At 46.0% G+C, this 25,924-nt stretch overlaps 1 protein-coding gene across 1 annotated transcript in view; it reads right to left on the minus strand.

The window, feature by feature from the left end:
- The window catches only part of GATB (glutamyl-tRNA amidotransferase subunit B), a 684,248-nt gene that overhangs the window by 96,537 nt on the left and 561,787 nt on the right, over nucleotides 1–25,924 (minus strand). Inside the window, exon 9 of the mRNA XM_069242652.1 lies at nucleotides 6,251–6,440. Coding sequence (XP_069098753.1) covers nucleotides 6,251–6,440 — 190 coding nt within the window. The remainder of the gene's footprint in view (nucleotides 1–6,250; nucleotides 6,441–25,924) is intronic.

The raw sequence follows: 25,924 nt of genomic DNA on the forward strand, positions 1-25,924 counted from the left end.
TGGACCTTGGTTGGCTAGTCATCGGAAAGCATTCAAAAGGGAGGTATTCTTTCAGTAGAAAACTACTTCTGTCTTGTGCATGTTGAGTTTCAAACAGTTGTTCTTCATCCAGCTAGTGATCTCAGACAGGTAGATGGTGAAGTAGGTTCAGGTGGTATCATCAGCGATGGGAAGGATGAGCTGGGTGTTTCTGTGGTAGGAGATGATGCAGATTCTGTGGGTTCGGATGATGAGCAGTGCCATGTAGGCACTAAACAGCATGAGTCTGCCTGAGGATACTAGGGGGACTTCGCAGATGAGATTGTAGCGCCAGAGGTGTAAGGCACTAAACTAACTGACTGGGTTTGTCAAGTGAGAAATAAGGAGATCTAGCGGACAGTGGGACCTCTTATGTGAGCTTTGTGGAATGCAACGCATGAGAATGGAGTCTGAGAAGGTGTTGAAAGTGGCCGACAGATTGATCAGGATGAATGCTGCAGTATATCCTCTATCCATGATCAGGCAGATGTTTGTCTGTGGTGGCAATAAGGGTGGTCTTGGTGATGAAGTTGGGCCTGAAGCTGTATTGAGAGGGATCCAAAACGTGGCTATTGCTGAGTTGGTCAGCCAGTCGTTTGTTGATGATTTTCTCCCTGGCTTTAGCCAAGGAGGGAAGCAGGGAGATTGCCCGGCATTTGGCCATTGTTTTCGTGTCTGCTGAGGGTTTTTTTTCAGAAGGGGAAGTGTGACAGCATGTTTCCATGCATCTGGGACAATGGCTTTGGTGATAAAGTTGTTGAGTACTGGGATCCTCGTGGAGCAGTTGTAGTCTAGGATTCAGATGAAGATGAAGTGAGGACAGGGATCCAAAGGTTTTTTTGGGTGGATGGAGCGCGTGGCTAAATACATTTCTGTTGTGCTGATAGTGGGCCAGAAAGTCATGGGGTGAGGGGGTGCTCCATAGTGTTTATCTCATTGGATTGGAGGGCTGTGAGAGAGGATGAGTCCAGCTCAAGGGCCAAATTGCTGTAAATGTGGCTGATTTTGTTGCTCAAGTAGAGTGAGAGCTGGATGCAGAGGTCCTTTGATGGGGATGACAGCGGCTAGCACATGAAGTGAAATCCTTCACGATGTTTAAAGTTTCCTTGATGTAGCTGAAGCTGTTTTTGATTCCTTCATTTAGTGCTGATCGTTTGGTAGATCTGATTTATACGTACTTCTGTCACTTTTATTGTAACTCTGTCTCCATCTATATTCGAGTGCCTTGTAGTGGCACTTGGTAAGTATCAGTTCTTCTGTGCACTAGATCGCTTGCAGTCTGGTCCTTTTGGTGGTGGTAGTGGTTTTGAGCAGGGCTACAGGGTCAGTGCATGAGGTGATCCAAGCTGAAGTTGGTGATAGGTTGAAGATAGGTTGTCATGGTGTTGGAACTGGTGGACTTGTATCTGTGTGGTCCAAGTTTCCTCTGTTACACAGTTGCAATTGTGTCAGGCAGTTTTGGAAGGTGTGGTTCTATGTTAGTGGGGGAGGTACAGGTCTAAGTGGACAAAGGCATGGCCAATCTGTGAAAAGGGAGTCGACCTGTCCACTGCTGTCACTCAAGTTGCTAAAGATGGGATTGAGGAGATGTTCGGCTGTGTGCATGGGGTCCTTCACTTGTCAGATGAGTCCAAGTGTGGTCAGGGGCTCCAGGAGGTTGTTGATGCTTGGGTCAGTGAGGTCTTCCAGATGGTAGTTGACATCGCTGAGTAGGATGAACAAGCTGGAGTTGAGTACCAGCAGAAAGGCGATGTCCCCAATGGTATAGCTGATGTAATATCATGGTCCACGAGTTCAGTTGCGCTGCTCCCTAGAAGGGGTTGCTGAAAATGTGGAGTTTGAAAGCCAGGTATTTCAGTAGGTACCAGGTGTTTGCAGATGTGGTGGAGTGGTGGATGTTCTCTCTGATCATTATGGCTAGTCTGTCTCTGGGTTTGTGGGTTCTGTCATGTCTTATGATCTTCAAGCTGGGGGGCTGCAAGGAGATGGGTGAAGGAGGGAACTGCTGCAATGTCGAGGCCCAACATCAGGGTGAGCCAAGCTTCAGTCATGAAGAGCAGGTCTGAAAACAGGTTGTGTAGGATGCCCCAGACTTTCAAAGGGTGCTTCTGACGAGCAAGCGGGTGTTGGGGAGGCAGCAAGCAGGGTGGGATATGTGCTAGTGGTGGGGGTTCGGAGGAGTTTGGTCATAGGCACTGTATGGTGTGGGAAGGAACAGATGAGTGAGAGGAGCCAGAGAGGGTACACATGATAAGTGCCAGATAGCGCAGGTGAACACAATATTGTTGTTGACATGGGAGACTAGGCTGCAGTGTAGGGGAGGGTGTCCAGGCTGCAGCAGGGCAGTATCTCAGGGTGTGGGGAGGACCAGTGGTCCTGGTACTAGTGGAGCATGAATGGGCAGAGACGGGCCTGCCATTGGCGAGCAAACACTGCATCCGCACTGCACATTTCATTAAGAAGATCCTGGGGGGGAGGAAATCCTGGGGCTACTGGGCGGGGCAGAAGGAGGAAGCAGGAGTACAGAGGAGGCAGCAAGTGGAGAAGAAGGCAGGAAGGAGCAGATGAATGCGCGGCACAGTGCTGGGGGCAAAAAAAAGCAGCAAAAGGGCAGCCAGAGATTGAAAGAGGCAAAAAAAGAGAAAGAAAGCTGCAAGAAAGGCTGTTAAAAAAAAGTGGGGAAAAAGGAGGCTGACTGCAACATAATAAGCGGTAATCAGTAAGAGTGTGAATGAAAGCAGTTCGCATGCAGAGAGTAAAAAAAACAAAAGGTGAGGAAAAAAAGGTCAAAGGGCTAAGGTAAGGCAAAAAATGGTGAGAGAAAAGCAGAAGCTCAAAGAGGTAAAGGTGGAAAAGAGGCTCAAAATAAAAATGAGCAAAGGGACACGAGAGGAGAGCAAAAGGAGTGAAGGAGAAGAAGCAGGCGGGGGGGGGGGCTCAGAATCAGCAGGGGAGCAGAGAGTGGTGTCCAAAATGGCAAAACCTCGCTGGGTAGACCGAGGCGAGAAGTAAGGTGATCAGGCAGGTCAAGGCAGCACCTTCTCAAACAATCCCAAAATTCACGAATAAACCAACACCAAACATAGAAGCGGTGAGATGGTAATTCGAACATTCAGTTGACATAAACCATGGGCCATAAAAGGCCAAAAGTACTTTCAAGACATGTATTTTTCGGTCCTTTCGTTGCTATTTACTGAATAGTTCACTCATACAGGTCCCTCTATATCCTGCCAATTCTGCCAGCTTTTCTGAAAATACACTGAACGGCCACCCCTCGTACGCCATGTTCTTCGGTGGTGCTTTCAGTTTTTCATTCTGTACAAGTTTCAGGCCCTTCTGATAAGGGCAACGCGCATCTAGCATTCCAGTTGAGCTGGTTCTCATTCCTTGCACATTTACAATATGTAGTTGTGTCTCGTGGGTCTGTTATGCGCGCACCTTCTATTCTGGACCTTATCATCTTGGTTCAATGAAAGAGCGTTTTTTGGGGGCTGGTTTTTTGCCTCCACAAGAAGCTTTAAAATGTGTTTAGAAGGCCATGCGGTAGGCAGGCAAGCAGTATGATGAACATCATGCAGGAGTCTGCCAGCTGGCTGTGCAAAATTCAGCAGCGCCCCTGGGAATTTATTCTATCTACCGCACTGACTCCACACAGAATTTGGCATCACGTTCAAACTCTCAGGACGGATAAAGAAATAAATACAATACTGCAGTACACAATGAGCATTTCTTAGCTCAAAGTAAAAAAGAAGTTCAAACGAGCTGTTTTGTCATCTCTGGCAAATGTGAACGAATAGCAAAATAAACCTCCAAGAAACAAGACCACAACGGGAAGGAATGAGTACAATGTAGTTTCTGTACGACTTTCTGAAAGTGAACATAATCAGGGCAGAACCAAATCTTTCACGTCTATTTTAGAGTGTCTATATAGCAAAAGACAGGGAGCCAATGATGAAAGCAGGGACACCAAACTAGCAGGAAGCAACAATATAATTTATTAACTCGGGTGCTTAATCGAGAGATTCTGGTGCCTAAATTAGAGTATTTAATAATGTGCAGTTGGACAAATCCTTCAAACTCAGAGGTATGGGCAATGTAGAGAAATATAGGCAAAAGAGTGAAGCACTGGAGGCTTCCATAGCGATATGGCTATTTGTGCAAAAAGTTCATGCTATATCTTCGGTCTGAAGGTAGAAATTCGCCTTATAAAACACTCAGCCCAACCCCTTAAAAGTACTTCAATCTGCCCTCGATCAATTAGGAGCTGATAAATAGCGACAGCATGAAACAACTAGTCATATTCAGTCACTGCCCGTCATGAGTGAATAAATAAAATAATGGGAATCTGGAAATTATACAGAACTACTCAGTAGTAACGAATTGATGAAAAAGGTATCCAAGAACAACATACAAAGGCTGTGACCTTTAGAAATTAAGACCAACGTGAATAGAACAATGCAAGCCACACCCTATGTGTATGAATATATGAGAGACAGACTACAGGTTAGACCTTCAATGGTCTTTAATGCAGGGGCGTAAATAAATGGGGAGTTTGGGGTGTTACCACCCCCTAATAAATGTATTTCCTGATAAATAGTTGGGAAGATGTGTTTACAGAGAGCTATGGCGAGGTCCGTTGTGTCTAGTAACTCTCGAAACTGGTAGGGAATAGACTCTGCTACCTTGTCAGTAATGTTGTTTTTGCAGCTTTTAAGCACAAACTCTACCAAAAGTATTGAAGCGCTTTGCCTTTACATGACACAGGACAAGACATATTATTATAAAAAATAAACATAACTAATAAACTATGAACTTACCTCAACGGTCTGTCTTCTTTACACCGGCTGCCTGACTCTTTGAAATTCACACCTCGTGGAAAGCTGAACAATGAATGCTGGACGGGCAAAATGAGACTAAAACGCCATCAATCTCAATTTAAGAAAGCACTACTCATGCTGTTTATAATCTTCAAAAGCATAAGGCCCGTGCGAGGATTAACTGGGACAGGTGATCAGAACGCTCCATCTGAGACTGATGGGGCTGTGATGTTGCTTCCCCAGCTCCCTGACAGGTATGTCTGGGGAAGCATAAAGTGAGCATGTGGGGTTGGCCATAAGCAAAATACCAGTCAGCCTGACGTGCAGCTTAGTCAAACAACCCTAGATGCTAGCATTCCGGCAATAAAGTCACGCCTACTACTGTCTGCAACGAGAGGCAGCTCTGTGTGGTGGCATACACACAGTTTATATTACTGGTGTGATGCATCACTGCATCTAAGTAATGGCTGCAGTCAGTGGGTCAACATCTCTATGTAGAAACCGCCGCTGGATGAGGTACCTTTCGTGTTTCGCCAGGAACTTTTACATACAATCAGACAAAAAACCTGCATACACACACTGTTTTTAAAGTCCTCAAAAATGTTTTTTTGGCAAAATATTGTGTTTTCTCTCACTTAGTACTCCTACCAATCTGCATTCACCCTTTCCACTGCCCCTTAAGCCCCTCTCATGCATTCTGCTTATCATATTATATATATCTTAGAGTTATATGCCAGCCTAATTGTTCGAAAATCTGAATCTCATCTCCTCTTCCTCCCACTCCCAATATTACTGACCGAGCTACACCGCTGCTTTAATGTTTCTACCAATAGAAGAAATCATACTAGAACGTTCTGGAACACAGAGCCATGAGATGGATTCTGTGAGTGGAACTATGCCTAGAAAAAGATGAGGATGGAAAGTGGAGCTTGTGAATAAGTAAGTAGCAAAACTGACAGCAGTGCCATCTTCCATATTAAATCATACAAAATAAAGCCATAGGACAAATAAGGGTACAGTCATAAAGCCGGAGCAGAGAGCAATGGGTCTGATTAAGTAAGATATGAGAAGTAATAAAAATCTGCAGGGCCTAAGAAATGCTAATAGCAAATTTTTGGCAATGAAGGTCGGAAGACTGGTTTTTAGTTGAAACTGTGAACTGGAGATGATCAGAAAACCTTTCTAGGACCACTTAAGCCACACATATCTTGAATTGCTTGTATTTTGTCTCAAATTAGGATGTTTCAAACAACGTTTAAGAATTTCATTGTGACTTCTTCATTTGTTTATTCACAATCAATCCAATAAACCTCCACCACGTCCTTTCATTCTAAGAAGTTACTGTTCTTTTCTAACGGAAATGTTATCTTTTTTTAAGCAATAGTTTTCCCCTTTTCTGTTTCCCTGATACCTACCACCAATGTGTAGCTATGTTCAGGCAAGATTCCATACTGCTCGACAAGCCTTTCCCTGCAAGTGGCAGGTAGCTCAGGGAGCCTCTCCTGAATCAAATCTATGTTCACCACCTGCTGCGGATCCACACTTGGAGGCAGAGATCTGGAGTCATAGACTATCAATGGAGGAAGATTCGGCTCTGGCATGAACCTGATAAGAAGAGAGCATTTTATTGTCACAAAACCATTAGGACCCTTGCGTTTCTCATGAAACAATAATGTACATCTTATAAATACATAATTACTGCTACAAACATTAATGTAACCCAGTAGAAAAGGTCTAGCTATACATAGTTATCTTGATTAGGTGACATATAGTTTACTTTTTCAAATCAAGTGCCACCTACACGCATTTATATACATTAAGGCATTTACAGCACAAAAGGAGATACTGAGATTACGGATCCACTGAACACCTTCATGAGGGAAGCAGTCATCTCTGTCTAGTACACTGCATGAAATTTGTAAAAGGAGCAATCTTTTTTTAAGAGAAAAGAAAAGAATAAAAATACATAGGTCCTGCATAGGGAGAAAAAAAAGCACTATTATTAAACATAAAGGCTCTACAGCAGTGCCAGCTCAAACTGGGCATCAGTTCCTCAATAGATGATGGTACATTGATATTACACCAAGGGTAGAGACTGTAACAGGTAAGCTTTGCGGAGCTATGAACTAGGCACAGCTTAAAAATCACTAGTACTCTGGCGTTGCCTCCTAACAAATTTATCATTTACTCCACCCGGAATAGATTTCCATGATATGATCTGATCAGTAATAAAGAACTAGTATATATTTCCTGAAGTTTTAGTTAAAAATAAATTACATATCACAGGTTCCGTCACATCTAGGTTTTAAGCTCCCTTTCAGCGAGCGTTTCATGAAATCTTGAAAAATCGAAAAGGAGAAATATACTCTCATTCACATGACAACTAACCCAACTAAGGGATGTGTCAGGAAAACCAATTCATTCAAGTGAAAAGTCATCTATGGTTCATCAAGCACGGAGAGCTTAAATCTCACATATTCTTCGAGACAATGAAATCCCTTGAGGCGAAATAGTCAAGGGCAACATGTCGTGCATATCAGAATCACTACCTTAAATTGGTCCTTCAATACCACAGGCAGACAGCTCCCAGGTGCACTTGTCACCAGCGTTTAAATGTTGAAAACACAAACTGCAAACCAAATACGAAAGACCACGGAGATACATCTTCACAAACATCTCAATGAATACATACATCATAAGCAAAATTAGTTAGCTAACTGACAACAACCACCAGCCTGCAAACAAGTAAAATGGGATCAGCTATTTACAACACGTGGAGAGCCTTCTCCAGGATCCCTTTCCTCATCACAAACACCTAATCCGCACCATATTATTGTTCTGCAACCTGAACAGATGTTTAAGGGTGCTCCTGTCTCTTTCCAGTTTAAATGTTTCTGATCTCACACCATTACACTTTTACTTCCTTTATCATTAATATGCATGGCCCCAACATCCACCTAAAACTGGGATCAAACCTGCTCTTGATCCAGAAAAAAACACACTATCAAAAGGCTTTGACCATCAATATCCTTATAACAGCCAAATGCATTTTTTTATTTGTACCGAAAGCAACCACAGCATCAGAAATCTTTGTTCAGAGGCAATAGGCATCCATAATAGATACATTCACAATTAAAATTAAACAAAATATAAAAACAAATGATACAACAGTGCATAGCAATTGTTTCAGCAATATCAAAGCAATGAAACAACATAGCAACATTATAAAAACAGTGCTGCGGACCCTCACAGCAGATTTAAGAAAGGACGTGGTATGCACAATGACTTCATCATCTGGCAACTGTAATAGAAAATTAAAAGCTAATCTGCAGTATCTAATGTTGTAACATTTCTCCTTTAATAGTGGAATTAAAAAATGTCTGGTGTGCCTTACATACAATTTACCAAAAAAGTGCAAAATGCATCCCTGATTGTCCAGAATTGCTATCACAAGGAGGTGGGCTATCATCTAAATTCTTCATAGAACCCAGCGGAAAGCACAACAAATATTTTACAGTATCATCTCTAAAGCGGAATACAAGGGAACGCTCCCAACGTCCCTGGGCGAACCACAGAATCAGTGGGACAATGTAGTGTGAGCAAGCTAAAACTGGGGTTCTCAGCCTCTATGCCTAGTGCCCGTGAGCGCGCACAATCGTAAAGTGCTTGTCGAACAAGTCTTTTACTTGAATTTTTACATGTTTACTGGTCAGAAAAAGCAGATAGCAAGCCGATATTGGACTATGCAGATTTAACATACGCTAACCAAGCAATTCGAAGACCTTTATCACATGACAGGCAGTCCAGTATGTCTCTCAACAGAACAGCCACCTCATTTCTTCAAATTGAGAGGCACAGTAGCGCCAGCCGGGCTCCGACAATGTCTTTTAGGTAGGGGGGTCCAGCTCTTCCTTGCAAATTAGATGGGAGGATGATATGGGGGCTGAAAGGAGTTTCCTACAAAATTGATTCTTTTCGTGCTGAATAGCCTCACAGCGAGAAATACCTCACACCTCAGCCGGGTACATTGCAATAAGAATACATGGTAACATATATCTGTAATAAACGGAGGGAGAACCCCCCCATTGGCTGTTCGAGAGCATATAGGGCGCCAGTTTCGCTGGACAACTTTATTCTGCGCTGAGCAATGTTAGGGGTCCAAGACCCTGAGATGGAAAGAATTACCCAGAGTAAGAAAACGTGCTATTGATACTCAAAGAATTGGCACCAGCAGCTAAAGCTGAAAGTTGTTTGCACTGTGGGCCACATGCCGTGATATGTGATTCTGTAAAATGTGTGCATTAATCCAAGGCAGCCATAAAATCCAGGAAGGCAAGAACCAGCTGAAGCGAGGGCCCTTGGTGTACGTGCCATGAGCACTGCATCATCCGCATATAAAATCGTTGGTAAAAGCATGCCTTTAATCTGTGGTACATCAGGGATAATTTTAATTAAAAGGGGATGGAGCTCATGAATATATAAAATAAATAAAAGTGGGGCCAACACCACCCCCCCGCCTCACTCCACAATAGATGTCTATATCTCTAGATATCTCTTTCTGGGCCATATGTCTGAACACACTTTCCCATAGACACAAAATGGGTAAAACCCTTTGATACATCTGGCCCTCTGTGTGCTGATTCTGACCCTGTCTCTCGTGTCTTTTTGAAACTATGCTAGAAAGTGCACAAGTGCTTTATCAAGACCTTCGGAAATTAGCAATTATCATAATTTGGAGCAATTAACACATTTGAGCCCTGAGGTCCAGTCCATGAATGCCAAATAAAGAGGAGTTTGTTTGGCGATGGTGTATTTGCCAAGAACCAGATTCAAGTTAAGACATTGCTCAACCGGTTCTATTTTGTTTCTGAAACCCAACTGACATGGATACAGGACTGATTCAGCTTGAACCACTTCTTAATTCTATTGTATAATACCCTCCCCAGGATTTTAACCGTGGTGTCAATCAATGAAACGGGCCTGTAGCACTCAGATGGAGTCTCCTTTTTTAAGTATGAGTACTATAAGGGGTGATGACAAGGAAGATGGCACTGGAGAGTGTGCAAGAATAATAAAGACATTAGTCAATAGTGGGGCCAAAACATGAGTATTATGTTTTATTAGATCGAGTTGGGACACTATCAAGGCCCGGTGCCTTGCTACCAGCGCTTTGATTTATGGCATCTTCTACTTCGCCCAATGTTGTCTGTCTGTCAGGATGCTATTAACTATTATAAACAAGGCATCAGACGGAGGGGCAGCATGGATTTTTCAAAGTGGGCCTGAATCCTACTACCAATATGGCAGGAAATTGAGAACACGAGCTGATTTTTACGCCTCATGTCTGCAACAGTAGATCAAAAGGATTTACTGTATTTTAAGGAGGATGCCTGCACTAATGAATCCCACTGCTGATCAATTACTTCCCCCGGCATATAGACGTGACCTTTTTGTATTGCTTCCGTAAATGTGCCACCACTGAATGGTCACTGGGTTTGGAAGCAAGAGCCCTCTGGAAAGTATGGTTTGCCACCAAACAGTCGTGATTTAACCACCTAGGAGAGTCAACTGTGAGGTGAAGAGGGTTTAGGAGAGCTTTCCTGATATTGGAACATAAGCCAGTGAATGCTTCCATGACCTGGTGATCAGCATCCTCTGCGACTAAGCACTTTTCCACCAACCCGATATTCTCCTTTAATACCATCCTAAAAAACGGGGCCAGTTTCCGCATTTTCCACACAAATCTCAGGTTATTTATTGATGGATACTTGCCCCTGTGTCTAACCTGAGTGTTTCCTTTGGGAATGTTAACAGTGCTATCTCAATGGGATTGTGATCACCAAAGTTTGAGAGAACCACTGCACCATAAAGATATATATCTTTTCAAATTACGTGTAATAAAGATATAGGGCCCAATTACGAGGCTGGAGGTTTCAAGACGGCCAACCTCGCGGTGGTGGACGGACTGTCGCAGTTGTGGCGGTACGACAGCCACATTACGCGGTTGGCGGGCAGACCCGCCAACCTACTGTGTCTCCACCAGGATCATGGATCCCAACGGGCCGGAAGCAGTCCTGGTTGTAATCAGCAAGGACTGCGCTGAACTCAGTGTAGCCCTGCTGATTACAAACTTGTTTTCTGCCAACCTTTCCATGGCGGTCTGATCGCCATGGAAAGGCTAGCGGAGAACAAGTGCAGGGGGAAACAGGGGGTCCAGGGCATGGGAGGTGCAGGGGTCATCCTGCCCTGCACCCTGCGTGTGGCAGCATTGCAGCCAGATCAATTATGAGCTGGGAACAATGCTGCCCCACCTATCCCGCTCGTCAGCCCAGTGGGAAAGTTGTGATGGGGCCGGTGGGGAGACCGCCACCTCCTCACCACGGGTCTGGCGGTCGGATTTTCCAATCGCCAAACTCGTAATCAGGCCCATAGTCTATTACGGAGGAGCTCCCTCAGTCCTTGAAAGTGGGAAGGCCAGAGACGCTTATGCCTGCTTACTCCAGCACATTTACTAAACCTGATGATAAGAGGTAAGACTCCTGGCTTCTAGAGTCAGTACTGGCATGGAGGTGCCTGCCTCCACAAAATGTACCAGGTTTAGGGGAGAGTCTCATATTAAAGCCTCCTGCCAGACAGAGACAAGCAGCCTGCCCTTTGGAGGTAATACCATCTAAGAACAGGGTAATATAATTAAACAGTACTGCAAATTTGGTGCTTGGGATATTAGAAAAGTTTTGTTATAAAAATTTACCAGGCACAGGTTCAGATATCTCTTTAAAAACTTTGGAAACTGCTGTTTGATGCTTCCAGGAAACTACCATGACCCCAACAATTATACTAATCCAAACCGCTAACCCGCCTGAAGTTCCACCACTGCGCCGGAAGCTCGACCACGGCAGGAGTGAATAGTAGGGACACTAACACTGATATCCATCTACCACAGTAGGCAAAATATCCCAGGTCTCCTGGAACATAATGATGTCATATCCCTTAATAAAACAAAGCCAGTCGGGCAAACTTGACTTTGCCCATAGCCCAGCCATGCATAAACCTGTAAGCAGTAACAGTCCAAGTGGCTTTGCGCTTACCCATATCTTCGCAGTTCAAATAACTCAAACCTGCTGTTCAAGACAGGTGCTGACACCTGGGCCACTGCTATCAGGCATCAAAAAGAGAGGGCCTAGCCCAGTCTTGGCAGGCAGCAGACAGGCCTGCTCTTTGCCTGGGACATGCTGAGGCATGTCCCGAGCTTTGGTAGCCCTGCGGCACTTTAACAGCACGTTGCTGTGTGCTGCTCCTCCTTGCCAGCGAGTAGAGAGTAGCCTACTGGGGGATGTAGTCTCACCCCATCAGGTTAATGGCAATGTACAGGTCGGCAAAAGTCTCCTTTGTGGAGAATTCAGTGCTGGGGTAGCCCTGAGATGCTTTAACAGCACTTTGCTGTTTGCCCCTCCTACTTGCCAGCGAATAGAGAGCAGCCTACTGGGGGATGTCATCCCACCCTACCATGTTAATGGCAAGGTACAGGTCGGCAAAAGTCTCCTTTCCAGCACGTCCTTACAGCAGTCACCTCTCTTATGTTACTTTTACTAAACTTGCATAAACTGGGCCTAGTACAATTGTAGAGGAAATTTTGAAAGTCAATGATTATCTTCACTTCTGTTTAAGTGCATTCTAAACTTCTAAAATGGCAATTAAATCATCAATATTATATCTAGTGTCTTGTTCCCAAGAATGCATTTCAATAGCACCTACAATTGTAGTATCTGTACTCAATGGAAGCCTCTCTTCAGCACAATGAACTAAAATACTGGTCAAACTCGCCAATGATTTCTTCACTCTGTAACAAAACTTCATTGTCTTTAAATATAAAGTTGGGTCTCACAGATTGTAGGTCTTTAAGTTAATAGTTTACTTGTCTTTATCACTGATGTTAAACAGGCTTTGTCCTGCCTTTCACTCATTGTTCTGCTTTGAAAAATAGTTTATTTTAGAACCTCAAATAATTGATTTTAAAACATCTCACAAAATAAAAAAAGCCCTCCATCTAACAAGATTTAGTTACCAAAAAACATCTGTTTGTTGTTAGGAACAATTTATAATGTAAAGGAGTGAAATTCAAACATAAACCAGTTATCATCAGGTTAAGACAGGCCTATACTGGTCCTATGGATGGGTGCTTTACTTGTAGGAAGCTAGTAGCCTATATATCAACGCAGCAAAGAACAAAAAGTTCATAATAGGTTGCAAATGTTTTTGTGATAAGGCAGTTAATGAGGGCATGATAAGGGCGTCTCACCTCTTAGTGAATCACAATAAAATACCAGTGGTTTGCAACTCCGAATAAAGTGGCAAACTATTGAATGGATAGTGCCACCTAAAGGGGATAATATACATATTTCTCTAAACTTTGGTGCACGAAGTCAAAGGAACTTCTCGACCAGGAAAGGTGGAGGGATCCTTTCTTGTCCGAAAGAGTGAGGGGATACATACTCCCTACAACAAATACAAAAAACTATGAAGTATCCCTTTTCTAGTGTCAGCTCTCATGAGGAGGGAAAAATAAGCTACGCCTAGAAGCTACCTCATTCAGTGGTTCATTCAGTGTTTTTTTTTTAAGAAATAGCCCTCACCCACTCTAGTCTCTAGTAGTGGCATGCTTCATCATCTGGTTCAACCTGACTCCTGACACGCTGAATGATTTTGTTTTGAGGGGTTTTCTTACAGCTAGATAAAAATACTGCTCCAACCCCAAGGTATCCTTTTATTGATGAGACAGACAACAGGAAGCAGGAAGCAAGAAGGTTCAGGGAGCGGCCGGGAAGCGAGAAGTGTGAAGCGAAGCAGCAGCGGAGGAGGAGGTGAGAGCGGGCTTCTGAAGCACCAGCTCAGGGGGCAGCCGAGAGAGAGGAATTAACTGCTTGCTGCTGCCCTCTCCACTGCCTCCCTGTCACCTGTTTGTCCGCCCGGCCCTGCCAGCCAACTGCCTCGGCCTCCGTGAGTCCAACATTACTACTGCCCGAGAGCACAAAGAGTTACAAACTGCAAGATGCAGGCCCACGAAAAACTGTTCCCTCTTCCCCTGTGAAGAGGGTGAAAGGCGGGGGAGTTTGGAGGAAGAGTTCATTTCACGTTTCTGTGCAGCAGCTGCTGGGGAACCCAGAAAGCTCTAGGTAGCTGTGTGCACCCTGCAAAGTGCGGAGGCAGGCTGCATTAGGCCGGTGCGGCTTGTGCTCGCTGAGGCACCTGCTCTCCAACCTGCGCTCCATCTCCCCATGCTTCTCCCCCCCCCCATTGCGGATAGCGGACAGTCGAACAGGAGGGGGCTCAGGCGTATGCTCACACCGGCAGGTCCAGGTGAAGCAGACCCCATTGGACTGTTTCGCAAACGGACCCGGTCCCTCACCACTCTTACCACCGGTGGCAAACAATCAAACAAAAAAAGGGGGCAAAGAGCAATCAAGTTGAGGTGATAAATTAATTATAAATTAAGGAAACAAAAGGCAAGGAATTAAGGGAAACAGCCCAGGAAGAGCACAAGGAGAGCCCTGGGAGCCGATGGAGAGTCCCGTAAAGCTCAGTGAAGCCTACTTAAGCCCACTAAAGCACATTAGTGCATGAACTGAGTGGTGGTAAGCAGAAGTAGAAGCCACCCGCCCCTGCGCCAGTGACCGGCCATCGACGAGTTGCATGATTAGTGTGCTCCTGCCTCTCCCTTCATCCCTATTGGAACCCGGAAGGAGCCCTAAAGGGCAGCTTGCAAATTGGGTGGAAAGGCGATGGATGCTACAAACTTGCTGTAGTGCTGTAAAAAAAACATGCAGCTAGAGATTAAGCCAGTCAGGCTGGCACTTAACCAAGAGTACTGGGACTATGCAAAAAAGGAAGGCACATGCTCAGAAAAAGTAAATGATGCCACAGAGGACTTCACAACTCCGTCTCTAGAACATAAGGCACTAGAGTTGGAGCTGAGTGAGAGTTAGAGCCAAGTAACATCACACCCTGCACTTCGCCCACGTACTGCCTCAGTCTCAGCAACAATAGTACAGCCACCAAGGCAAGGAGACAAGGAACAGTGGTTTTGGGCCCAGAGAGCCCACAAGGCCCTTACTTCCCACCATCAATACCTACAAAGAATCCCCAGGGCCCAGTTTGCATTAGGCCTAAGGGGAGTTTGACCGAAGCGCTGACTCAAGGACTGAATATTGAATACTTCCACTAAGCCCCCAACAAGGGACCTCAAATAACCAACTCGAAGGGCTCTCAGAAGGATAACAAGCCATCAGCAGCATCAGCGACATCAGGCAGTGAGGGCCCAAGCGGGATATCAGAACCCTGCAGATCAAACTCTTCCCTACGGCTACCAGGGGAGAGCGAGAGTCAAGAGGGGACCCTCCCAAATGATCCAATATGAGGACCCCAGAGAACAATCCTGGCAATAGCAATACCGAAGGAGCATGATCACCCCCTGGACCAGGAGGACAAAGGCAAACCAGAGATCAAAACAAGTGCCCTGACTAAATGAGCACCAAGCATGCACATTGGTGACAACACTAGTTCACGAAAACACAACAGCCCCTGCCTTCCAACCACTGCCACCAGAAATCGAACATGTACATGAACTACTAGCGGATAGTCCACATCCACTCCTGCTCCCCCGCAGACCCCTGCCCTCACCATGTCTTCAATAAGGCCAGCCAAATCATCGCTCCCCAGCTCCGGACCATCATCAACAGCTCCTTCGAAACCGCCATTTTCCCGGAAAGCCGAAGTCAACGCCTTACTCAAAAAGCCCAAAGCCGACCCCGAAGACCTAAAAAACTATAGACCTATCTCCCTACTCCCCTTCCTCGCAAAGTTCATAGAGAAGATAGTCAACAACCAGCGTTCCCACTTCCTGGAGGACAACAGCCTACTTCATGTCTCCCAGTCAGGATTCCGCAAAAACCACAGCACGAGACTGCCCTCATCGGCTGCACCGACGACATCAGGACCAGGCTAGACAAAGGTGAAACCGTTGCTCTCATCCTCCTCGATCTCTCTGCAGCCTTCAACACCGTATATCACAAAACCCTCCGCACACGCCTCTTCAGCGCCGGAACTCACCACAGGGCCCTGGACTGGCTCACCTCCTTCCTCTCCGAGAGAACACAAAGAGTTTGCCTCCCCCCGTTCCAGTCAAAGGCCACCAAAACCATCTGCGGAATCCCCCAGGGATCCTCACTCAGCCCCACCCTCTTCAATATCTACATGGCTCCGCTAGCCAACATCGTCCGATCCCATGGCCTCAACATCATCTCCTACGCTGACGACACCCAGCTCATCCTCTCCCTCACAAGGAACCCCGCAACCGCCAAGAACAACCTCCACACCGGACTCCTCGCTATTGCCAACTGGATGACAGCAAGCCACCTCAAGCTGAACTCAGAAAAAAACGAGATCATCATCTTCGGCCCCAACAAGTCAGCATGGGACGACTCCTGGTGGCCAGCCACCCTAGGGTCACCCCCAACACCAACCACCCATGCACGCAACCTCGGCTTCATACTAGACTCTTCACTCTCCATGAACCAGCAAGTCAACGCCATCTCGTCCTCATGCTTCAACACCCTTCGAATGCTCCGCAAGGCCTTCAGGTGGATTCTCGTAGAAACCTGAAGAACGGTCACCCAATGCCCTCTACGCGGGAACAACAGCCAAGCTCCAGAAAAAACTCCAGCGCATCCAGAACACCTCAGCACGTCTCATCCTCAATCTCCCTCGCCACAAACACATCTCTGCCCACCTCAAGGACCTCCACTGGCTACCCATCGACAAAAGGATTGTCTTCAAAATCCTAATCCACGCTCACAAAGCTCTCCATGACACCGGACCGACCTACCTCAACTATCGACTCAACTTCCACATCCCGACACGCCAGCTCCATTCCACCAACCTCGCCCTTGCAACAGTCCCTCGCTTCCACTGTACCACAACCGGCAGCAGATCCTTCTCCCACCTCGCAGTCAAGTTCTGGAACTCTCTCTCCTCCAACCTACATAAGACCCAAGACCTCCTGACCTTCAAGAAGCGCCTTAAGACCTGGCTGTTCGAGCAGTACCACCCCCCGCGAGACCCTTCCGGGTGAGTAGTGCGCTCAACAAATAATTTGATTGATTGATTGATAGTACCACCCAATCCTGTGCACAAACGCCCATAAAAAAGCCTAGGAAGGAAAGCATATTGAATCAAGAACTGGGTAACTTTTCACATCACTTCCTTGCATGACTGGAAGTCCAGACTGAAGCTCAAATTGAAGCATCAATGGCACAAACTCCTGCACTCCATAAGGACCGAACCGCAGATCCATTAGTCCAATACGATGCAGAGTACAAACCCCTTTGCCCCTCACTGGCCTCTCTCGGCTGCATCAGTATTATGCAAGACACAACAGCAAGGGCACTCATATGGCAAGCACAAAAGATGGAGCTCCAGATTAACCTAATTCAATCCATCGCCTTAACTTTAGTGGACCTGGGTCTAAGACCAAGCTTCCTAGAAAACTTACTTCGGCAGACTGGGGTCGAACAGTCCTGTGCATGTGCCTCACAGAAAAGCACTCTGCCCGAGATACTATGGACACTCATTGGAAGCATCAAGGCTACAACCCAAGAAACAAACCAAACACCCTGGCCTCGGACTATGTTCTGATTGCAAGCACAACTGGCACCAACATCAGCCTTCCCCCGATGTTAGGATCTCCAGTCCAACAGGGTATTGAACAGGGGTTTGAACAGGTGTCTTAGTTAGTAACAACATAGCGCTCAAGTATCTCCAGGACAAACCGGGCTACACTCCCCCTAGGAGAGACTGAAGAGAGCATGCATGCCCAAACACCTGACTCAACAGCCCCACTAAGCATATCCAATATGTCAAAACTTTTAAGAAGGGGAAAACACACAAAAAAACAGTGTCTCACTAAATGGAGGTTGATGATCAGAGGGGCCTCGATTGTCTCACAAGCGAGCCAAGGGGACGGACTCTCAAAGCTCTTCCCAATATTTAGCCTAATCGCTAAAGCAAGTACGGGGCCCACGGAGGTTACAAGGTCATTACTACCTGATAACGGACATGAAAACACACTACAATTGACCTACCAAGCGATAATAGGGTATATGGTAGATGCTAGCTCAGTGGTCACCACTAATGACCCTGAAAAACTAAAAAAACGCTGCTTCAGGAACCTCCTCCACACAACAGCCAGCTTTGCCCCAGAACGACCCATAAGGACGCCAGCAACTGGAACTAACCTAACAACTGTCGTAAACATCCCCGGGGAGGCATTAGCTCACTAAACACACACAATGTGTCCCCACGAAGAGAGGAGGCTATCAAATACATAGCCACTCCATCGGACAACTTAGCAGCAGGTTTAAAGGTGACCAGTAGAGCACAGCAATCTGAGCTAAACATTCAAGGGCACACGGCTACTTTACCGACAATAGCTCCAAGGACACAAAGGTCATAGATGGGCACCAATACAATCCCTCTTTGCAGCAACCATATGTACACTGTGCTTTCTATCAAAGGTCCCCCACCCCACCTCCATGAGTGGCAGTCAAGATGCATATCTGCTCCACAACAGTATCCCAGGTACATTAGTCCCTGAAAGTGCAAGACAGGGGCTAAACCTTAATATGGAAGAGCACCACCTAATGGAAGGGAACACCACTCATTGAGGGACACTGGATAGTAAGAGTGACATTAACAATGAACCCAGGAGCGATCACCCAAAGACTGGTGGCATAGTCGGAAGATACCTTGTCACAATCAACTGCCTAGTAAGTAGAAGTAAGACGGTCCAGCATGCAGGCCTCCCCCAGACCACTCAAGCTACTCTAGATCAAATACAACGATCCACAGCAAATAAGACAGGGAGAAATCACACAAGCTGAGGCTGCGGCTGGGCTTGAACTGGCATTCATTCCGCATTTTTTTCCAAGAGGAGCCCACAATACACTAAAAAGAGGAAACTTCCTACACCTGTTACAATATATTCTAGCACTGGATGCAATAACCTCGGATGAAATAACCTTTGTAAAGTTTGTCAATATTCCAGGGAAATGTTCCCCAGATGCCACTATAAACACATGGCAAAGTGCTGACCTCGGAGATGCCATCCGGAACTAATTTCTTCAAGGACTGGGGGAATGAACTGTTAAAGCCACATCCACAAAAATATCCTCAATTGCGACTCCCACAAGAGTCATCCAGGCTGCACAGTTCCGTTCTAGGGGCCAGATGTAGGAAAATCCGAATTTGCGACTCTCAAATTGCGAGTCTGAGCGACTCGCAATTTGAGAGTCGCAAACCCGGATGCTGGATGGTGTTCCTGACACCATCTGCGAATCGGAAGGGGGTCGCAAAGACCCACTTCATTAATATTAATGAGGTGGGTCGCAATTTGCGACCCCCTTCCGATTCTCAGCACTCACAGGGATGGTGGCCTGCTGAAGACAGCAGACCACCATGTCTGTGACTGCTTTTTAATAAAGCAGTTTTTTTTTGTATTGCAGCCCGTTTTCCTTAAAGGAAAACGAGTTGCAAGACAAATGAAAAAATGAAACATTTGCGTTTCATTTTTTCAGAGCAGGCAGTGGTTCATGGGACCACTGCCTGCTCTGAAAAAATGTTTTTAGGGCCATTCACAAAGGGTAAGGGGTCCCCACCTTTTGCTTATGGGTTAGCACCCATTTAAAATGGATGCTAACTGTGAATTGCTTTGCGACCGCATTCGCGGTCACAAAGCAATTCTACATCGCGATGCAAATCGCAAATAGGAAGGGGAACACCCCTTCCTATCTGCAAGTCGCATTCCCATTTTGCAAGTCGGTAACCAGGTTACCGACTCGCAAAATGGGAATGAGCATCACGATGTGCATTTTGCATGGCACAAACAGCGAAATTCGCTGTTTGCACCATGCAAGACGCTTGCTACATCCGGCCCAAAGAGGGGCATGGGGCACTACCCACGGTTGGCTGCTTAGTGCATCAAAAGCTTCAAACCTCCTAGAAATATTCTTTGCACATAATCAAAGAACTGTGACTTGTAAGCCAGGCGGCCACGAAAACTTCAGTCAGAGCCAGCAGTTTCGCAGAGGGATCCTTGAGACGCATTCCTAGCCACCTTCGAGCACCGACTCGCAATTTCCGATTCGCAAAAACGTATCTTGCTACATCTGGCCCTTAGTTATTATAAGTCACTCAAGTTAACATGTTGTAATGAAAAGAGTTAGCCTAATAGTAATTTAATTTTAAATGTCAATTTTTCAAGTAATGCTAAGAGGCCTGCTTTCATACGTACATGGTTGTTTTGCTTGAGATGTTTTTCTTTTCTTCCCACTGCAGATGTTATATTTTTCCAGAAGCCCTCTGTTAGCCAGAGAATAGGCATTTGTTATGTATTATGCAACTGATAGAGAGTTCTTATTGGGAGGAGACGAATATGCTAGGAAGCACGACTCGTGGGAAAAGCTCCCTAAACCACAAGATTCTGTTCAATGTAACAACTCAATAATGTAGTGATGTTTGCACCATTGTCACAGACTGAGAAATATGGGAGCTTACCTGCTCCCAGGCAGAAAACAATCGGTTCATGAGAGTTCAAACTGACTGAAATGCTGCAAGTAATGTTTTGTTTAATTAAACTAGTGTGTTCCTTAGACTAGGAGGCTCTGATTCCAGGACTGCCGTGCTTACTGTCTCTCACACAATTTGTGGATCTGCAAATCTCCACAACTGAAATGCAAAGACTTCATACATGAGCATTTTTATTCTCTCATCAGAAACTTTAACTTGGTTTTCTGAAGTTGACACTTCATACTTTTTGCTTAAACTTGGTGCCTTCCCCAATTTAACTTAGCTTGATTTAGAATAGGGATTTTCATTTATGGAACACATATGTTGTATATTCTGCATTCTATTTGTAATTCTTACTAATGTTCTATTTTTTTAATAACGTTATTTAAATTGTATAGATAAGTATATGCACATACTGCACAGCAACATGAGTAGGCGAACAGTGCGAACATAAGCACATCAAGTCAATAAAATAAAAATAAAGCAAGTCAATCCTGATACATTAAGAAAGAAAATGAAATACAGCCAATATAGAGCAACGTTAGGCGCTACAGTATGTTAGCAGCCCGTAGAGATGTGATGGTATGAAAAGGGGAATGTCCATTGCCTGCCGCTGAAGGTGCATTCATCAAAGTTTGAAGATAGGTCCTTAAAGGTTGCCACATATCCTTTGGGCGAGAAGCAGGATGCTGAAGAGAGGCGTAAAGTTTGCTGTTAGTATCACAATAAATGAGGTCCCTAATCCAGGCTGCCTCACTAAGTCAAGCTGCGCTGCCCCAGTGTAAAGGGATTCGACATTTAGCAAGCAAGCATCTTTACATATCCCAGTGGAGGCCTGAGTGGATCTGGGGAGAGCTCCAGATATCATGTGGGATAGGACAAAGTAAATGATGCCCCAGTGTGAAGAGACTACCAGGGACAAATTAATGAAATCAGCCTGGTCGGCATTGCATTTAAGACATTGGTGCAATTGTGTAGGGTCAAATCGAGCAAGAGCTGAAGGAGTGGTATATGCACAGTCTAAAAATAAAAAATGGAAAAGTTTGTGTCTGTAGTTGTTGAAAATTAATCCGACCTGACTGCAGCGATAATATCTGGCAAAGAACGACCCAGCTCCCTCTCCCAGGACACCTTGACATTTCGGGCCTGCAGAGCCTAAGCTGTATGGAAGTGTGATACAGACGTGAGACAAGATGCACATTGTCCGTGGCAGCAATGGTAATGGACAATGGGGGAAGTCTCTTGGTTCCACTGGGCATGTAGGCATCACAGTGCGCAAGACACCATACAGCCTATGCAGAATAAATCGATCAAGCTCAGAAGATTGGTGCCCCTCAGTCACATCCACGGCCGAGCCCATCCAAGAGTCTGTGAACGGATCACCAATTGTGTGTAATTGAGAGAAGGAAGAGTGCGCTGAGTCAGTCACTCGCATGTAAGTGGGAGCCACAGGTTGCCGGACAGGGGAATGTGTGGTGAGTAAACAGTATCAAAGCCTAGATAGCAGAGTAGTTTTATCCACGCCCAACAAGTCACAGGGAGAGTCTGAATTTCCACTGGGGTGCACGGTAGGCCCTTAGGCAGAAGGACAGATAGAGAAGCAGTGGGGATTTGTGATTGCTCTGGCTTGAGATATTGGATTCTATTATCAGGATGGTACATGTAATAGGCAAAATGTGCCTGGGCAATCAAATAATAAAGATAGAAGTCTGGGAGCCCAAAGCCCCTGCGTTCAAATGGGAACGTTAGTGTAGACCAGCGCAGTTCGGGCGCCCACCCGCCCAAACAAACGGCGTGAGGATGCCATGCAGTGTGTTGAAAAAGTGCCTGGGCAAAACTATAGGAATATTCAAGAACAGATACAGAAAGCAAAGCAGGACCACCATTTTTATGCCAACTCTCCCGGCAAGAGACAGGGGCAGTGCTATCCACCGCTCCACCTGCATGCTAAGTTTATCAACCACTGGGCCGTAATTCCGGTGAATAACATCTGCACTGCATCTGTGTAGATGTATACCAAGGTATTTTGTCAAGTCGTCCCTCCAGATCAGGGGGTAAGCAAGGTGGCTAGACACTGTGGCATCAGTAAGGGGGAACAACTCTGACCTGTTCCAGTTGATGGACAAGCCTGAGAAACAACAGAAGTGAATCACCTCCTCAACCAATGGGGCAAGGCTGTCAACACCAAAAGCAAAATGTTGTCCGCAGAATGAGAAGTGAGTAGGGTACCATGGCAGAACCGGAGTCCCCGATGCAGGTGCTGTTCCTGGAAGCGGCGCACCAGAGGATCCATGCACTTGATGGATAAAAGAGGGGAGAGTGGGCATCCCTGACGAGTGCCACAAAATAGTGGAAATGCATTGGACAATGCCCCAATGACTTGGATCCGGGCTGAGGGAGACGCATTGAGGAGTGCTATAAAGTTGCAGAATCCACAGGGAATTTGTGCAGAACGGCATAGAGAAAAGGCCACTCAAGGAAGTCAAATGCCTTTTCTGCATCAAGCAGACCAGCTGCAGTGGGCAGTTCTGGAGATATTATGTTTCAAAACGGCAAAAACTGTACATAAGTCAGTGGAGGTGGAACAGTGAGGCACAAATCCCGACTGCATAGAGGCTATTATGCTTTCCAATAACAAGGACCGGCGCGCAGCGAGAATCTTAACTAGAATCGTATTATCATGGTTAAGTAATGACAAAGGACGGTATGAAGAGCAGTGCTGGGGTGGCTTTACAGATTTGAGGAGGAGCACTATTATCACCTCGTGCATGGAAGGGGGAGTATGCCCTGATCCAGGGACTCTGCATAAAGCTGGAGGAGATATAGAACAATCATTTCCTTATGCTCCTTGTAGAAGATTCCTGTGAAACAGTCTGATCCAGGGACCTTTGTACTAGCAAGAGTCAGTGGTCTGGGATACCTCCTTGGCGCTGACAGGTGAGGAATTGCTGTTTACCAGCTTAAAGCCACACCATAGCCACCTCAGCCAAGAACTCAGAGAGCTCGGCCACAGTGGCAGATGCAGGAGTCCGGTATAAAGATTGGTTATAGGATTCAAAAGCAGAGAGGACAACAGGGGTGCAAGTATCTCTCTCTCGGGACTCCATCTGGAGGGCAGTGACATAGGAGGATTGATACGATGGATGTATTACACGTGTGAGCATGCGACTAGGTAGCTCACCCTCCCTGTATCGCCTAGCCGCAGTATATTTACTGAGGTATAGCACCTCATGGTCGGCAGCCTCACGGACGTCTCGCAACAATGAAGCTCTCAGTAAGGGAATAGAGGTTGTGTGAGCTGATAAAGCCAGCTGATCAAGCGCCTGTAGCTCTTGCTCAATTTGAGCAAATTCTTCCCGGATGGAGCAGAGTACCCCAGCATGTTTGGCAATGCACACTCTCTTGATGCAGGCCTTGAAGGCATCTGAGAGTATTGCATGGAGACCAAAATACTCCACTATAGCGTTGCAGACCTCTGAGCAGAACACCTCGACTTGCAGGGCACAGGAGGGGAATTGCCATGCGTGGACTGGAGGTAGCAGGGTTGGGATGCCCATGTTGGCTATCACAGGAGAGTGATCAGACAGGGTACGGGGCAGATGTGATAAGCCAACTAGCCAAGGGGATGCAGCAGGGGTCACATACCAATGATCGATGCGGGACCATACATTGTGAGGGCTGGAATAATAAGTATAAACTGCTTTGGAAGGGTTGCAGGTGTGTCACACATCAGCGAGCTGAAAAGTCTCTAACAGGCTGCGCAGTGCTTGAATGGAGCGGGGCTTAGTAACCCCGGGTATGCCAGCGGTGTTGAGTTGTGGTCAGCAAGTAAGATTAAAGTAGCCACCTTACAAAATATGTTCAGGATGGAACCAATCCATCTGAGTAGTCAGGTCATGGAAAAACTCCAGGGAGTCGGTATTAGGCTCATAAACATTAACTAAGAGAAAAGGGACACCGGCCAGGGACCCATGTACCATAACGGAATGCCCCTCGGATTTGGACAGTGATGCATGGCATACAAAAGGTAGGTTCATATGGACAAGTATGCACACCACTCTGGAATAGGAACTGTAATTAGCAAAATATCAATTCCCACCTCATTGTGCAGCAAAGGTGCTAGTCGCAGAGGGCAATAGATGAGTTTCCAGCAGGAAGGAGAGTTTAGCACCATGCCTATTTAAATAAGCAAGGACCGGTTTGCCTTCCCTACGATTATTTAGCCCCTTAATATTCCATGTGGCGCATGAGATACTAAGAGCAGGGCCCCACATGCACTGAAGCGATGTATGTATGGTAATGTATGAGTAAGGATGATATAACGTCGATAATGTGCTTCATTGCATACGCAACTGTCAGGAGAAGAACAGAAAACACAACGAATAGAAAAACATACTCAACATCCATCCCCTTACCCACACCAGAGAGAACAAATATCCCCAGTGAGATTCCCAATGCCAACATTAACATAACAGAAGAGCTTCGTAGGGGAAATGGCAATGCTCCATTAATGGGAACACTTAAGCCACTATGTGAAAGAGTGTCTTGAAGCAAAAGTCAAAGCAGTTACGCCAGCAATAACAAGGTGTGAATATGTAGCAAATCGGGGAGGTTTGTCCAAGCAAATGGGCCCACTGCAGCGGCAATGCAGGGACTGGTCTCGGCAAAAGATGGGTACCATCAACTTCCAATGCAGAATGTCTCAATCCAGTGAGAGGCCCTGCGATGCCGTGGGCGAGGATCCTGGGGAACTCAGCAAGCATAGGCGACCGGCTGCAGCCCGGTCAAGTTTCTGCTGCTCAAGGAAAAGGGATGCTTTCACAGGGGAACTGAAGATGTCGTGCTTGCCATTCATTTCAATGCGCAAGCGTGCAGGATAAAGCATCCCATAGTGCAGTTCATCTGGTTGCAGCATGCTCTTCACTTCAGCATATTTACGTTGAGCTTCCCGGACAAGTGGAGTGAAATTTGCAAAGACAGCAACATTACCTGAGACTGTAGCGGGGTCTTATTACGAGCCAGGTGGAGAGCAGCATCGCAGTCTTGGTAGTTCAATTTCTGCATAATAATTGGGCGTGGTGGAACCTCAGAGACAGGACGTGGACCCAGGGATCGGGGTGCTCTCTCTACCACAAATTAGGGGAAGGAGTCTCTGCCAAACAGCTCTATCAGGAGACGCTCAACAAAAGTACTCATGCTCCCTGTGTTGGAGGATTCAGCCACACCCATGATTCGGATATTGTTTCGCCGCGAGCGAGCCTCCATGGGACCGTGGCAGATGGTGGTGGTCTGCCTAGGAAATCTGGCAGTGCTCTGGGAGCTTCACAACCATGCCGCCATCTTGGTCAGTGGTTAGGCCATGCCCCACTAATATTCTATTTAATCTTATTGTGAAATATCGACATCTTGATTATCTTAATCTGCAACATTAATGTTTGAGATTTGAATACTTAATAACTAAGGATCTGGTT

The sequence above is a fragment of the Pleurodeles waltl genome, chromosome 1_2, assembly GCF_031143425.1.
Source record: "Pleurodeles waltl isolate 20211129_DDA chromosome 1_2, aPleWal1.hap1.20221129, whole genome shotgun sequence".
In the NCBI taxonomy this organism is placed as follows: domain Eukaryota; kingdom Metazoa; phylum Chordata; class Amphibia; order Caudata; family Salamandridae; genus Pleurodeles; species Pleurodeles waltl.